This window comes from Cydia fagiglandana, chromosome 2, assembly GCF_963556715.1.
Source record: "Cydia fagiglandana chromosome 2, ilCydFagi1.1, whole genome shotgun sequence".
In the NCBI taxonomy this organism is placed as follows: domain Eukaryota; kingdom Metazoa; phylum Arthropoda; class Insecta; order Lepidoptera; family Tortricidae; genus Cydia; species Cydia fagiglandana.
The window spans coordinates 8,029,842-8,047,525 of NC_085933.1; the positions used below are offsets into that span (position 1 = coordinate 8,029,842).

Here is a 17,684-nt window from a genome sequence, read left to right on the forward strand (position 1 = left end):
ACATGTTAACTCACATTATAGACGGGTCTAACGCGAATTATATTCAATTACCTTGATTTACCGACGTTTCGACACAGGTTTCACTGGTCGTGGTCGCGGCTGACTGATGTCCCAGCAAAATGTCAAAACAGAGATTTGTGCATCTACCCGACGAAAAGTGTATGGAAAAGTTTGGGGTAGACATCACATTTTCAAACCACCCACCACACATAATGTTAATTATTGTCATTAGTCATAATCATAATCATAAATCATAAATTATTTGTTTGTCCGACACGAAACACTCACAATATCCACGCACCCGTCCGAAGATAGATCCTTTGGCTTTAACTTCTGTATCACTGGTTCCCAAGTTGGCGATAAGTTGAAACCATCCTCCCTATTAAAATTCCTGGGGTGTTTCTTGATTTCAATTGTGCGAGAAGCAATTGAAATCAGTCAGCCGCGACCACGACCAGTGAAACCTGTGTCGAAACGTCGGTAAATCAAGGTAATTGAATATAATTCGCGTTAGACCCGTCTATAATGTGAGTTAATAAATATAGATATATAATCTCTACTATCCTGCTCACACTTACTATATTGGTGATAACGAGATGCACAGACTTTAATGTACGAATGCCTTCAAGCAGAAAGTAGTTTAGATTTGGATCTAAGCTAAAGACACTACTCGTATCTCAACTATCTCAAGACATTACTGTATGCTCTGCGAACGCTATACACAGTACAGACTGTCTTTTACTGCGGCTCTTCGCAAGGTGTTAAAATTACTATAATCATCGGATCGCCGCTTTTTATGTAGAACAGTTGCAGATTGAAGTGGGCATGATTCGTGGCGTGTCAAGCAACTTGCGAAATCGCGGTCAGGCTTTACCCTTTTGGTCAGACTTTTAAGTCATTCATTACGTACGGCAAACAAAAGAAGTCAACAAATAAACACCTCACTATCAACCCGTATTGCTGACGCTAACTAAGCGGGCGAGTTTGCTAATGGGTTGACTAATAGTAAAAAGAAATTACCCAATATGTATACCTAGGACATAATCGTAATAAACTACATTGAACTACTTATTACAAAACACTATTAACCCATGGAAAACGCGGAAGTCATTTAAAGCATGCAAAATAATATCAATTTTCGATTGTACCTAATAGAATCGATTGGCTCAAATTGCATTCAACGGTGGATCAATGAGTAATGATGCATATTATCGTGAATTACACATACCTATTTTCCAACGTTCATGTGATGTATACGTATAATATACAAGTATCTTAATTAATTCTAACCTACTTGCGCTTAAATCTGTAGGTGAATCAAATAAATCTATGAAAGTAATAGACTATACAGGTTAGGTAGATACACGTGTTATTATATAGTAATGATTAAATCATAGCAGAAACTTAATTGAGTATCATAACTTAAATCGACGTTTAGTACTAAGTTTATGGCAGTGGGATTCTTTATCACATTGATCATCTAGAAGAGCTGTCATTATATTGTGTTGCCACGCACGGCTATGCGCGGTCACCTCAGGTCGCGGCGAACCATAAACGGTGAAAGCGCCGCATCCGTAACTAACCGAGGTCCACCCCGTCATTTCACATCTACTTTACGCCCAGTGACATAAGGACACCGGACGGTACCAAAAGCAACGCGGAACAGTTCTCACTAACCCAACTGAGTACCTAATTGGAAACCACTTAGTAGTAACATTCCCAGGGCAGGAGATAATTTTCAGATGGTTGGAAGTATTATAACACTTTCTCGGCAACTAGGTACACCGCAACACATTCTTGTGATTTCTAGATACAGCGTGCTTTATTTAGCCAGGTGCTGTGATAGATAGATCTGACCGGGTATTATAGAGTAGGCAGGTACTTACTTATACTTACCCATTTCTCACGGTAATTATCATGTCATGTCTAATTATGTAATTGTAGGTTAATTGGGGATCTGTATAATAATCATAACTAAATATTGGTGTCATGAAAATTGACAAATAAGGTCAGATGGGTTATGACTTATGAGTATTAATCTATATATATAAATGCAAGTGTCCTGACTGACTGACTGATTCATCAACGCAGAGCCGAAACTACAAAAGATAAAAAGTTGAAATTTGCACACCAGATTGCATTTATAAAGTGTACAAGAGATAAGAAGCGATTTTGAGAAATTCAACCCCTAAGGGGGTTAAAAAGGGGATGAAAGTTTGTATGGGGTTAAAGTTTTCTTTTAAGCTAGGAATTTGAAACTTCGTAAAAAGATATGTTATTAAAATACAAGAAAACTAATTTCAGCGTTTTTGAAAATTCATCCCCTAAGGTGGTGAAAAAGGGGTTGAAAGGTTGTATGGAAATCAAAATTTTTTTCGAGTGGTGGACTTGAATCTTTGTATTTAGGGATATTATTAGAAGACAGGAAAAGTAATTTCAGCGTTTTGTAAAATTCATCCCCTAACAGGGTTAAAAAGGGGTTGAAAATTGTAATCCATTACAAATGCTTTGAAACTTCTTAGAAAGGCATAATAGCCGATTACAAAAAAAAAGTGATTGCAACGTTTTTGGAAATTCAACCCCTAAGGGGGTTAAAAAGGGGATGAAAGTTCGTCTTCGGGTGCAAATTTTATTTTAAGCTAGGAACTTGAAACTTTGTAAAAATGTATCAAATTTAAATACAAGTAAACTAATTTCAGCGTTTTAGAAAATTCATCCCCCAAGGTGGTGAAAAAGGGGTTGAAAGTTTGTATGGATATCAAAAATTTTTTCGAGCGCGGGACTTGAATCTTTGTATTTGGGGATATTATTAGAAGACAATAAAAGTAATTTCAGCGTTTTGTAAAATTCATCTCCTAACAGGGTTAAAAAGGGGATGAAAGTTTGTATGGGGTTGAAGTTTTCTTTTGAGCTAGGAATTTGAAACTTCGTTAAAAGATGTATTATTAAAATACAAGAAAAATAATTTCAGCGTTTTTGAAAATTCATCCCCTAAGGTGGTGAAAAAGGGGTTGAAAGTTTGTATGGATATCAAAATTTTTTTCGAGCTCGGGACTTGAATCTTTGTATGTGGGGATATTGTTGGAAGGCAATAAAAGTAATTTCAGCGTTTTGTAAAATTCATCCCCTAACAGGGTTAAAAGGGGGTTCAAAGTTTGAATCCATTATAAATGCTTTGAAACTTTTCAGAAAGACATAATAGCCGATTACAAAAAAAAGTAATTGCAACGTTTTTGGAAATTCAACTCCTAAGGGGGTTAAAAAGGGGATGGAAGTTCGTCTTGGGGTGTAAATTTAATTTTAAGCCAGGAACTTGCTCTTTTTGCAAAAAAAAGGTATTAAATTAAAAAAACATGAAAACTAATTCAAGCATTTTTGAAAATCATCCCCCAAGGTGGTGAGAAAGGGGTTGAAAGTTTGTATGGAGATCAGATATTTAGTGAGTGCGGAACTTGAATCTTTGTATACGGGCATAAGTACCTATTATGAGAATACAAGAAAAGTAATTTCAGCACCCAACATCAAAATCCACTTGACTTAAAACTTCATACAACTTGCTAGAAAAGAAAAGTACTTAATTTCAACATTGCTTGGATATGAATATTATATAATATTTTAAACTTTCGCGTTTTAAATACATATTAACTCACATTATAGACGGGTCTAACGCGAATTATATTCAATTACCTTTATAAATAAATTTCCTTTATTTATAAAGGTAATTGAATATAATTCGCGTTAGACCCGTCTATAATGTGAGTTAATATGAAAATTATAGGTACTAAAGATGTAAAATGTTGAAGATAAGATTCCACGCGGACGAAGTCGCGGGCAACGGCTAGTAAGTTAATAAACCTACCCATTTCCTATAGGTAGGTACAGGTACTCAACAACGCAAATCATACTCCAAATTTTTAAGGGTAACCAAGAATGAACAAGATCACTAATGTTTTCCAGATGTACGAGTTTGGTATAACTAGGTAATAACTATGGTGATGGTGTGGTGCTGGTGTTACATCGCGTCACGTCGGTCGTACAAACTCATTGCAACACGCGCAATGACCGATTATAAAATACGATTCATAACTGGGAAATCAAGATGACTTCTTGCGAATACGTAAGCAGGTAGGTAATAAGTACGTAAAAGATGGCAATCATGATACAATTACACCCGGCGAATTATTACGAAATGACAATTCGCTTTTATCGTTGTTGTGTATCGTTTGCATTAATGCTCAAGAATTTTTGTGCTGTAATCGGCAGCAATGTTGTTTTGATGAGATACGACGATTTTCAAAAGAAATTCATTCGGAATGATGCAAGTTCTATTTAGAGTAAATGCATAAGTTATTGGTAAAACAAAAGAATGCGTCCGCTCTACGTTGCCGCCGCAACGACGGATGTATTTTAATTGCGGAAACGGCATCAGAACGCGGATAGAGAAAGCCCCGTACGTATCAATGGACAAAGCAAAAAGATTTCCTTATTTTAGAACTGTCCATCAAGCTCTAATCGGCCTGCATCTATTCTATTCTCAGGACAGTGCCGGGCTGGCCAGACACGCACCGCTCCATGACTCGCATCTCGCATTACCGGCTAGTCGAAAATTTCTCTTAAATAAAACGAAAGTTCACGACCTCTGACGAGCCGTAAGGTTGGCAAAAGCTGAATTTATTAAAAATTTCGTAACATACACTCATTGATAAATATATTGTTGCCTTCAACGAATGTCTGCGTCATGTCATGATAATGATAAATTCTCTTAATGAATATTGTGTATTATAATTCTAACAATTTTTTTACCAATCCACTTTAAAATGTAAAATTTCAATTTACTTTCAATATATTGACACCTTATAAGTATTGACCAAAATGTACCTACTCTACTCTACTAGGCAGATCGTTGCGGTTTGGTTGTTTCGTTATAATGACGCGCGTTGTTTGATTTATAATGTTCCAGATATTTTAATAGTGTTACGAAACCTTGAAGTCATTTTTAAATCTTGGTTTACCACTACGTTTTCAAATGATTTCTAATGTTTGCAAGCAACTACTTACACGATTCATGTGGAAAATGTACCTATCATTGTAACGTAATGCGTGACGAGCAAATTTACGCTGGGTTATCGTAATATGTTTAAAAGTTATGGTTCACTTCATCCAAACCGTAGATGGTTTCTTTAATTGTAAGTATGTTTAAATATATGTAAGTACCTACCTACTACAGTGGGAAGCTAGAATTATTTTCATGATCGCAATATTTTAATAATGAGGCAATTAACTAATATATATGCGTAAAAAAACATCTCTTATACTCTCTATCACCATAAGCTTAAAAGCTAATCGTTCGTAATATCGGGCATTTGTATATAGCCCGTTAAAGTAGGTACATTAGAATAACATTTATTTGTTATTTATATTACCTAACACTTCAATAGTGGGTTATTAAATTAACTTCGTAAGTTGTGTTAATTCGTTAGATTATTTATATTATTTTGCCATTTAAATATAGGTACACCTACTAACTAAAATAACGAAATTTTGTTCATTCATTTAATATTGTCCTTATTCTTAACAGAAGAAGCTAAGTAGGATTATGTAGGTATGTGATACAAAATGTAGGCGGATATACAATAGTCAAGAAATTTATTTATCAATTATAAATAAATAAGTAAATATTATAGGACAATTTTACACAGATCGACCTAGTCCCACAGTAAGCTCAATAAGGCTTGTGTTGTGGGTACTATAGGTAGATGACGATATATATACCTAATATACATATATATATATACTTCTATACACAGTAAACATCCATAACTCAGGAACAAATATTGATGATGGACACACAAATAAATGCCCTTGCCAGGATTCGAACCTGGGACCTCCTGCTTCTTAGGCAGGGTCACTACCGACTAGGGTAGGAGGCCGTTAATCAAGCCGTAGGTAATTATCAAGTTAAAAATTGGATTTTGTCAAATAAACAATATTATCAATTATCATCACTATTTATATTTGTCACTACATCCCTGACGAATTACTGTTGCAATGCATGTTTGGTTTTATGACTTATTATACGATACTTCTTATTGCAAATACCGAATATTTAGGTACATTTATATGATTAGCCTGCCAATAGTTCAATAAGAGAGGTTCCATCAACCCTGTGATGGGTTCTAGGTATTTAGGGTTTCTGGTTTTTGATGTCTTTATTTCTCGAGGCATGAGAAAACTTAACCAAGATTTAGTTAATAAGTTACCTAATTCTCGCTTCGAGAATTCTCGAACAGAAAACCTAGGTGTATTTGCCGGTGTACTTTCGTTTCGGCCAAATACATTTCGCCAAATTTCACTTCCCAACAAACTTATCGCAATAGTTTCATTTCCCAAAGGAACCTTTAGCAAAGTTACACTTCGCATATAATTTATTTGGTCAAATTATCATTTGGCATGATTTTACTTTGTCAAATGTTATTAGGACAAAAACTTATTTAGCAAACGTTTTTTATTGTATAATATTATATTCCAAAAAGATGTTTGGTCAAAATTGTCACTTCGCAAATTTGACAAATAGGCATCTCTATTTAAATTTGTACTTTTTGTTATGTTTATATAGGTAGGTACGTTAAATTCTACGTAATTTGGGTGGGTTGGGTTAGGTTTGAACTGCGATCCTCACAAAACGGAACCGCTATCAGAAAAGTGGGTTAGGTTAGGTTAGAACTGTGACCCTCACAGAATCGAAATGCTATTAGAAAAGTGGGTTAGGTTAGGTTAGAACTGCGATCCTTATAAAAACGAAATACTATGTACTAGAAAAAGGTCAGCGAAGTGGAATAATTAATTTAATAGAATAACGAGATGTAAAAAATTTGCTTGACATTTTAAACTAAAATGTGGTTTAAATATTGGTGTTTTTTTTACTATTTTTGGGTTATAATGATTACTTTGGTGTTATTTGCTTTAATAGAATAGCAAGATGTAACAAATTTGGTTGTCATTTTATATCATATATAAAAATCCATTTTAATTTTTTAATTTTAGTGATCATTTACTACATATTTTTGGCAGTAAGAATGTTTTTTTTTGACGTTACATTTTACTATGTATATGTAATGATCAGTTAAATACTAGACAAATAAAATTCTGCAGCCTCCACTTTATTGGTATGTAAATTGTATGCCATGCAATATTTTGGGACATGTAAGTTATGCTTAATGATACATTTGACTAAATAATATTTGGTAAAATGAAACTTGTCCAAGTAATTATTTGCTAAACAATAACTTGCCAAAAAAGACTATTGCTAACTGAAAATTTGCGATAAGTTGTTTTGCCAAACATTTTTTTGGGAAATGATAATTTGGGAAACATAGTTTGGGATGTGATACTTTGGGAAACGATTTTGGCCCATTCGTTAGTAAACCGTATTTGCCTATTCCTGTTTTGATTTCATTTTTCCAGGCACATTTCGTTGTTGGTTTTTTTTACTTCTCCAGCAATTATCAATGCAGGTATGTATTATCTAACATGTATAGTTTGGTTCTGGGTCAAATAACAACGAGGGAAAAAAAATGTTACAATATTTGCTCCTGAGTTTGTAAAATGTAACGTTCCAGTAAATAAATATCTTTGTTTTTCCTACATCAATACTCCGCAGCCTATTTATTTAGCATAAAAGTCTGGTATAATTTATCTTATGATTGGTTATTAGTAATATATATAAGTACATAGTAAGTGGGCAATCACTCTAGTAAAGGGCTTAGGCGAATATCGAAAATCGAATATCGGCGAGTCAGAGTAGCGCACTGACACTAGTCGACGTCAAAGATATAAAAGATTTATGTAGAAAAATATGTATAAAGATATGTTTACATTTTTCTCCTTATTACAAAGGCATAAGGTGCAAAGGTGTAAACATATCTTTGACGTCGACTGTACCTATAAAATATCTACGTATAAAAAGACAAAGGTCTGGCAAATGTCCCTCGTGTCCCTGTCACAGCAATTGTACAACAGGTAGCAATTCCACTACAATTATGCTGCTGCCGGTTTTTCTTGCGAGACATTGGCATTGAGTTCAACCTCGTTCACTACGCACCTTTTTCGACATTATTTTATACCGTTTTATTATAAAAACGCTGCATAAATTAAGTACATTTACTTATTTTGTAATCTTAATGCTGAAGAGAGGGACATCCTGTAGCCTGAAAGTTTCCAGGGTGTCATGTTGATATTTAGGTTCATCTCTATTTAGGTCATCATTAAATAATACCACCGATTTATAAAGCTAAGTCGTACTCATGTTCTAACTCCTGTGTCGATGTAGATTGTGTTTAAGGGATAGTAATGCTTTCGAGCACTAAAAATGTGAAACAATTTGAATTTCATTAGAGTTTGAGTTGCTGAATGCAAGCTGTCTGTTGCATTAAAAATAATCATTGATTATCGCTCTTTGCTCTCCTTTTTATATTAGGGTCATTCCTATTTTCGTAATTATACCTACACTTAAGTTGTGATGAAGAGTTTGACTTGGGTGCCTAGGAACCCAGTGATTTTAATTAATATACCTAACTAAAAAATCAGCTCCTAAGTAAATACTGGAGGGATAATAAGGCGAGTAATTAACTGCTGCAATTGCTGCCACCTCGCGCGTATCTCCGGATCTAGATGGCATCACCGCAGGCACATTCCATTTTATCGTAGTGTTTAAATTAAAGGACAGGCTTTAATTACTTTTACATTGTGGTTCTCTGAGCTATTTGTGTGAAGGTTGATCTTGATCGTATACCCATATGCATTTAATAAAATAACATATATCACCACAAATTATTTTAACATACGTCAGAGTAACTTATCTTGCTCAGATATCTATGTACCTACATAACGACGGTATAAGGGACTGAATGATTGTTTCGTCCCTGAAAGCATTTCCGGTTGATACCGATATTTCTCTTTATGACAACTTTTTGTCAGAATTTAAATGAATAAACAATTATTTATATTTACGGCTATCATGTTTTGTGACTAAATAGTTTGTTTATCTAGCATATTTTATCATGTCAATAAAATTATTATTAGATTTAAGCTAGTTATTAATTTCGTTTAGTTGTACCGCTGTACATATATTGTATGTAAATAAATGTTTTCATTGATAAAATTATCTATATAAACAAAAATAACAAACAAAAAGCTAGAAATTATAAACCAAAAGTTAGAGCAGATAGCTTACCGCATAAGACAAGCATAAAAGTCCCCATAGTGTCTAATTATCATCAAAATATCCAGTACTGCAAAGTCCTAAAATATCACGGAAACAGTAAACACTGGTCGAATTTTCCCGCGGTTTCGCACGCATGCGCCGTAGCCGAACTCGCGCGTGCGTTTGGCGCGCTTCGCGAAACAAATGAAGGCTCGAGAGCGTGCATACAACCAGTACAGATTTGGACACTGGACAGGAAAAGCCCAACGCGTTTCCGAGCTACGCTGTGCGCTAACAATCTACCATACGTGAAAAACACAATCAGGGCTAGTTAACGTTTCTCACGGCTGGCACACTTAGCACAGTGGGTAATTCATTTCGACGACCCTTACTTTTTAAATGCTTATGAATCGTCATTGTTATAACAACAAAGGATGGCGCCCCTGAATTCTAAGAAAATTGCATTCGTAGGTATATACTAGCACCAGGCCCAACCAGCTTGATTGTATACTTATATCAAATACGTTTTAATCAATTTAATCTAAGGACTCTCCAGTGATGGTTTGACTTAAAATTTGTTAAGTAATTATCTATACATAGGTAGTTAGGTACAATCAGCTTCAATATTATATAGTAACAGATCAAACAACGCGCCAAAAGTATCTGCCACCCTTAAATGCTTTTCCAATTAGACATGTAGATATAGACATATTTTATATCTCTTAAATGCATTATGATGTAGATCTGTATCGTATATTTTAATAATGCATGATAATTATATTTTCGTTCTTTTTTAAAAATCATGCATTAAAGGGTTAATAAGCTGTTTGAAAAGGATAGACACTTTTATCACGTAGTCTAATTCTCTACATTTCGATGCTGCAAGTAATTTCTAAAACACATAGACAAGATAAACTATTAAATTATCATAATGTTGATTTTCCGCAATTAGTTTTGATGATCATAATATATTAACAACTCTCAAGTGATCGTAACGGCTTTATTTATTGCCTGAATGTGTATAATTACACCATTTCACGTCAAATTGGTATGAAATTAAACAACTTTAATATCAGTCTAGATCATAACGTCATAAAACAGACCATAAAAATCCACCTTTGTTATGTCCACCTTTCTAAATAATTGAGAGGTAAATAATGTTCTGGACAGTAATAAAGTTGTAAACAAACAGTTATGTACAGTCGACGTCAAAGATATGTTTACACTTTTACACCTCACTCCTTTGTAATAAGGCGAAAAATTTAAACATATCTTTGACGCCCACTGTACATGAATATTTAAGAGGAAAACGAGCACTTTCCTCTGTGCATCTAATGAAATGGTTGTATTTTGAACCTATTTAATTTTTACCATCAGCACATGTGATTTTGCCTAGGCAATCAAAATACTAAATTTGCTTCAGGCAGCGACTTCTGAAAAAATAATCAAAATATGTTACACCAATGACGAAAATGGCGAACACTTTGTATTTGATGAGTAATTAATTAATTATACTTACTTCAGTTTGCGGTATGGTAGCAGAACTAGCAGAAAATGATTGACAAACTCTATCATCATGTTAAGCGTTGCGCCATTCATTAACTTGTTCCACTGGTAGTAGGTATTACCGAAGTTTTAAGGCGAAACTTATAATATGCAGAATTTAAATTAGGGAAGACCTTGATATAAGTAATTTTTTGCATTTTGCATAGTTAGGTTGAAGAAATAAAGCATATTTGTATATATATTAAATAAATTTTAATGGGCTCGATTATTTTCGATATAAATATGCAGAAAACGGCCTTCTCGGATTTACATACCCACTTTCTAGTAAACTACGAATATTGATTGTATCAGATAAATAAGGCAGCCGTCCGAGCGATGAACAATTTTCCCGCATTATAATGTTACCTAATTAGGTGCATACTCTTAACTGTGGCTCCCGTAACAGTTGCATTATAAGTACTCATTTATAATTGGTCGCTTCACGTTATTGTGGTTGGGGCGGTTCACATAATCGACGAATATATTTTCTGAGCGAACAAGAATTTGTAAACCATAAGTTAAGTATTACAAATTAGTCTGTTCGAGATCCTGGAAACGGTGAAAACTAGAGATACTTACTATGTACTACTAAAAATACGTGTGATACCTCATTAAATTCGTCATGAAGCCTAGAAAAATGTATTCGAAGCGTACAATAAAAGGGGGAAAAAATTAGACATTTTGTATTTCCCCAATATCTCAAAAAGTATTAATATTTAAGAAACCAAAATTAATTTTATAAAAGGGGAGGATATTTCCAATAACCCCGGCTGGTCACCGTGGGGACTGCGACCACAACCCTCCAATTAAAGAAACAGTATGTAAAGACAGACATGAATGAAAGAAATTGGAGGAGGCCTTTACCCAATATGGGGTTCCTAACTATCAAGTTTTAGTTTAATACACAAATATAAAAATTAAGTTTAAATATTAAGAAAACAAAATGAAAACAGAAAATAGATTAAATAAATTAAGAAATAATAGTATGTACTACCTAAACGTTACCAAGTTTGTAATTACTTAACTGATATTTAAGGAAATAAAGAGGCTCTTTTATTTATTTATTTATTATTTCCAATAAACCATTCCATACTTGCAGAACTGTATCTCCATTATTTATACTTTTTATTCAACGCTGAACACAGCCATCCGCGCCTCATTTTCGAGAAACGCGCGAAGCGTGAAAAAACGAGTACGTAACATTAAATATATTTTCAATACTATTAAATATTCCTTAAAAAAATAAAAAATAAAATGGTGTATTTAAAACATGTCAACAAACTTGCAAAAATGTATCTTTAAGTTAGGTTTTCAACAATTTAGACAATTTTAAAAACTAACAAAATTATCTCGAATTACGTACCTTTATTATTTAAAAACGAAAAATAATGTATAAATAACTATTGTAAAATTTTGTCTTTTTCTAGAGCTCTTCTCATATACATGCTTAAAAGATCACGATATAAAAGTTCTGAATAAATTATAATAACCCCAGAGGGGTTGAAAGTTTGTATTAATTACAAACAGGTACTTTAGGGAGCAAGTGTTGGAAAAACATAATATTATATTATAATACAAGAATAGTAATTTTAGGGTTTTTTTTAATTCTTCAAGGCTTGAAAGTTTGCATCGGGATGAACATTTTTGTTGAAGTAAATAACTTGAAATTTCTTACATGTGTGCAATATTAGGAAAGAAGACAAGTGCTTTCAGCATTTTTGAAAATTCGTCCCCCGAGATGGTAAAAAGGGGGTAGAAACTTCGTATCGGGATCGAATACATTTTTTGAGTCGCGGTGAAGGTTTACTTAAATATGTCAAGGTAGGAAACATCAATAAAAAAAAACATTATGTATCACATTTTATTCCATTCCACCATCGATATTGTTATCGCCCTTATCCATATAATTACTTACTAGGTTTCCTTTCCGACTAAAAGACAAGCACCACAATCTTTGTAAGTACTTAATACCTACTCGTAGAAATTTACAGCATAGGCAGGAATTAGGAATGTTATAGTGAAAATACGTTTTTGAGCTATTCTGTTCGTATAAGGCGTCCTTCTAGGTTTACTTAACTAGTAAAATAAATACATTCTAGCTAAAAACGGGTATTCACTGCAACATATCGCCAATCGAGCCACTATTGTCCTTTTAGTTTTTTACTGATGATATTATCTATAGGTAAAACTATGTACCTAGGTCCTAGTGTAAGAAGCGTCCCAAGTCCAGACAAAATCTAGTTGGAAGGTCTGGCGAGATACTACCTACCTACTTAGTGCGCCGAATTCGATACATATTCCGTCATGAAAAACCACTGGAAAAACAGAGCCTGTGTGCTGTTTTTCAATATACATAATTATATGTTTCTTCCCACTAGAACAGGAAGAAACATGTAAATTGCAGGAATATGTACGTGCCTGTCTGTCTGACTGAGCTGCGTCAGAGAAAGAATTCTTAATGCAATCTCCGGCGTAACAAGTGTCGGATCTTATCCGTCACACCTGCCACGGCTATAAAAGGGCAACCTTTCCACTGCAGATGCAGCCAAACGGAACTCAAAGCTGCGCAATCCGCTTACTTGAAGGTACGGTGGGACAGGGCGGTAAGGAAATTTCACCGATAATTGCCTGAGATTTTAGATAGTTTCCGGCAAATTAAGCGTGACACGAAACGTCTGTAGAGGCTAACTCACCCACTTGGTCAGCTGACATAGCGCAATTTAAGTCACTAGTCGTTGTGGTAAATTAACCGCTTATAACAGAACAATTTTATTAGAGACGGTCGCATTTTTATCGCTTGTCACCATGCCTGTCAAGTTTTAACAAGTACTCGTATGTTAGTGTGAAAGTGACGGGCATAGTGACAGGGCGATAAAAACGGAACTATGCTACGCCCGCAGGTGGTATTACACTGGGCGATATAAGCACTGTGAACAATTCGAAACACTACAGTATGGAACTATGGACAGGCACGCTTTTTAGGTAATTTTGTTTGTTTGTTATTAATACCTACACGCAATGTTGGAGTACAATAAAGTACCTACTTACCCCGCATCCGGTATTACAACTTACTTAATCGATTTCTTAAATTAATCCTTAACTTAATTCTAGACACACAATAAAATGGCAGTGTTTTATCTTACATTTTAGTACATATTATTTAGGGTAAGTGTAACCCAACATGAGCTTTTTTTATTAACAAAGGCTTACGAAGTAGCCGAATAAAAAGTTATACAAATAACAACTAGAAACGAACAGAACATTCTCCTAAAAAAAGCATTTTTTTAAGATGCCTTTGTGTCACATTTAAATATTGTATTAAGTAGGTATTATATGGAATTGATTAATTATTAAGAAATAGCTTTATAAATTAAAGAGATAAATAAAATAATCGCACAATGTTACATTATTTGTATGTTTGTAACCCTTTGTCAAAACAAAATTATACGATTTTTACACATTATTAATAACTTAAACGTTACTTTATTGGGTATCCAATAAATTTGAAATTACCTCCAATATTTCGCAGTTTGTATTTTACTGGCATTATGATAACACAACCATAATTTTTTTCATGTGAAGGGGGGGCTCCTATACAAGAAACGTATTTTTTCTTGTTATTGTACATAGGCACAAACCTCAAGCTCGGTGTGATAATAAAGAAAAATATACTAAATATACATAACAAAAAATATTAAAAAGACCGGTTAATCGTGACCTGAACTTAAGGAAAAAATTAAATACAGGGTGAATCATAAGTCGTGAATAGAAATATGTTTTTCTAACTCCATAAACAACGACCAATTTGCCCCTACTCTTACTAAAATCAGAAAAAAGCTGTTTAAATACCACATTGCCACTTGTAAAAGTAAAATAAATGACAAAAAATAAACATAAAAAAAACAACTTGTCTGATTTTAGTAAGAGTAGGGACATTAAATTGCACGTTGTTTATGGAGTTAGAAAAACAAATTTCTATTCACGACTTATGATTCACTCTGTATAGTAGGTACCCAGTTGTAAAATAAGGTCCGGCTCCGACATTATTTGACTGTTATTTTAGTAATTACCGTTTTAATTTTATGCTTCCAATAATGAACCACTAGCTGGACAAGATCGTCGCGTTTTTATCGGATGTCATCGACTCATCGTAGCCCTTAAAGCCGTAACAGACTAATACCGCACCGCACCACGACCTTGGTGCGGCCAAAATATCTCTTTCTCGCTCTAACTTATAACTGCATCCTTAACGCACGTATAGCGACCACCTAACACACTATCGATACGTGCGCCGCACCGGACCAAGGTCGCGGTGCGGTAGTCTGTTACGGCTTTATCATTCTAACAAGTATGTAGACGATAAAAGCGCAAGCGTCTTCTCCCTTTACTTAAAGCGTACTTGTCTACAGAAAGATCTCATCAAGCAACTGCTTGTCAATGACTCGGTGCGGTTCGGGCCTGGCCTGCTTCCGCGACTTCCGCCGGTAGAGGCGCGCGTTGAGCGGGTAGAGCGCGGGCGAGAGCGCGCAGCGCACGTTGAACCACCAGTCGCAGGACGCCACGCCCTGCGAGAACACCGTGCCGTTGGGGCACAGGAACGACGCCTGCCGCCCGTCGATGTCGCAGTAGTGCCAGGCTGAAACCAGAGACGTTTTTCATTCTATAATTGTTCAAAAGAAACACTGTTGTCGACCTAACCAAGGTGTGAAAAGAAAAAAAAACTCCAGCGGCGGTATCATGGTGACGTTTTTATCACTTGTCATGTCATGCGTCACTTTCGCACTTATATACTTGTTGGAACGTGAGAGGCATGATGAGAGATGATAAATAAAAAAAACGGGCAAGTGCGAGTCAGACTCGCGCACGAAGGGTTCCGTGCCATAATGCAAAAAAAGGCAAAAAAAAACGATCACCCATCCAAGTACTGACCCCGCCTGACGTTGCTTAAATTCGGTCAAAAATCACGTTTGTTGTATGGGAGCCCCACTTAAATCTTTATTTTATTCTGTTTTTAGTATTTGTTATTATAGCGGCAACAGAAATACATCATCTGTGAAAATTTCAACTGTCTAGCTATCACGCTTCGTGAGATACAGCCTGGTGACAGACGGACGAACGGACGGACAGCAGAGTCTTAGTAATAGGGTCCCGTTTTACCCTTTGGGTACGGAACCCTAAAAACCGAGCAATATGGTCTATTTAGCCCTATTACAGCAAGGCTTTGGCAGCTCAGTTGGTTATGGGCGCAGGCAAGAAATACCCATCATAGAGTGTTGATTACCAAGTCGAGCCTCTGATAAGCGTTGTTTATAGGGAATCGTATTTGTTTTAGTTTATATTTATCCACCAGTTATACATTATTTTTATTTAAGCTATTTATTTCCTTAATAAATAAATATTCATTATTAAATTACATACATTATTAAATTAAATATTATAAAACTAATGCACAAGCAAGTTTAAATCGGTAATAATTCTATACAATAATTTTAGTTATTTTTAATATTAAGGACCTCTTGACGAGTACCTAATAAAGGCCTACTCCATTTTACTCCACATTTCCCTGTCTTGGGCTATTGTTACCCAGTCGTCGCTGGCAAACTTTTTTAGGTCTTCTGTCCATCTTCCCAGTGGGTTTCCTTTACCGGGACTATCGGGAGATCCCGCTCATGTACTTAGTGACTCTCCTGTTATACATAAACTGCCAAAATCTGTTAAATTTTGTCATTATCTAACAAACACAAATGTCAAAATAACAGATAAGGACAAACAATTAACAAGGGCTTTGTTAGACTTGACAGGCGTTTATGAATTGCGCCAATAATTAAAATGATTTTTATGTGGAAAGCCGGTAAAAACTAAATGTAGATGGCGCTCTCGATGATGGCACACTTTTGTATTGTATTTCGAATTGAAATTGACAACGTACTTAAAATACAATCAAAACGCCAGTTTTCTTCCTAATAATTGTTTTAATGGCTTATTACTAAATTATAACTATATTCATTAATGTAATTAACTTAAATTTAAATGATCAAATAAAGTTTCTCATGCTCTGAAAGTGGGTCATTCTTGTTCTAAAAAATGTGCAGAAAATGATATGTTTCTGCGCTGCGTAGCTCTGCGCTAGGTACCTTTTTTTCTTTTTGTTATGTACCGATACAATTACCCTTCTAATTAACTCCCCATTCCATAAATAACGATGTTTACCTAAATTGTTAATTAACAGTACCCTTAAGAAATACTACTGAATTTATACCTATTTAGCTGTGTTTTTCTTTTATTCTCATGTATTTTACTTTCCTCGTAGTCGAAAGGAAAAATAGGGTGAAGGTGAAAGATATTATTTCAGTCTCGGAACTATCACGACAGTAATGGGCGCCTTTGATCCCTTGATTAACAATCTACTAATAATCTTATTTTACCAAGGTAAATATTTTAATATACTTTACTTACCTACGTATTGCTTAGTGCTAGGTCCCATTTCATTCCCATGTGTAAGTGTGTGTAGTGTGTAGCTTATAATAGTTTATAAGCTCGTAGCAACACCGCCTCACCCTTAGCTTAGGTAACCTACGGCTTATCATTAGATAGTTTACCCTACCATTTAGGTACCTACCTAATACGAACTTTTAAGTTTAAAGGATTAATCATTAGTTACCTAGTTGACCCTACCTTGATGTATCTGATGTGGCTACAAGCACAATTTATACACAATCATCAGACTCCTATCGTATCAATACTAAAATCGTGCAACTTCCAACTTTAATTGTATACCAATAGGTATAGAAGTCTCATAACCGTTTCGACTATCACGCTTTCGGTGCAGATATGACGCTAGCAAATGTATCGACTGATTTATCACCCTCTGCACCCATGTTTCATGATAGCCCGGCAGGTACGCCTCCGTATGCCAATGTATAAGTATTATGATATA

The 17,684-nt window shown here is 34.9% G+C and overlaps 2 protein-coding genes across 2 annotated transcripts in view; both read right to left on the reverse strand.

The window, feature by feature from the left end:
- The window catches only part of LOC134675012 (uncharacterized), a 35,270-nt gene extending 25,856 nt beyond the window's left edge, over positions 1 to 9,414 (reverse strand). The window contains exon 1 of the mRNA XM_063533164.1: positions 9,233 to 9,414. Coding sequence (XP_063389234.1) covers positions 9,233 to 9,260 — 28 coding nt within the window. The 5' untranslated portion in view covers positions 9,261 to 9,414. The remainder of the gene's footprint in view (positions 1 to 9,232) is intronic.
- A 5,676-nt stretch (positions 9,415 to 15,090) lies between these two features.
- The window catches only part of LOC134675003 (uncharacterized), a 36,051-nt gene continuing 33,457 nt past the window's right edge, over positions 15,091 to 17,684 (reverse strand). Inside the window, exon 4 of the mRNA XM_063533152.1 lies at positions 15,091 to 15,383. Within this exon, the coding sequence (XP_063389222.1) occupies positions 15,151 to 15,383 (233 nt within the window). The 3' untranslated portion in view covers positions 15,091 to 15,150. The remainder of the gene's footprint in view (positions 15,384 to 17,684) is intronic.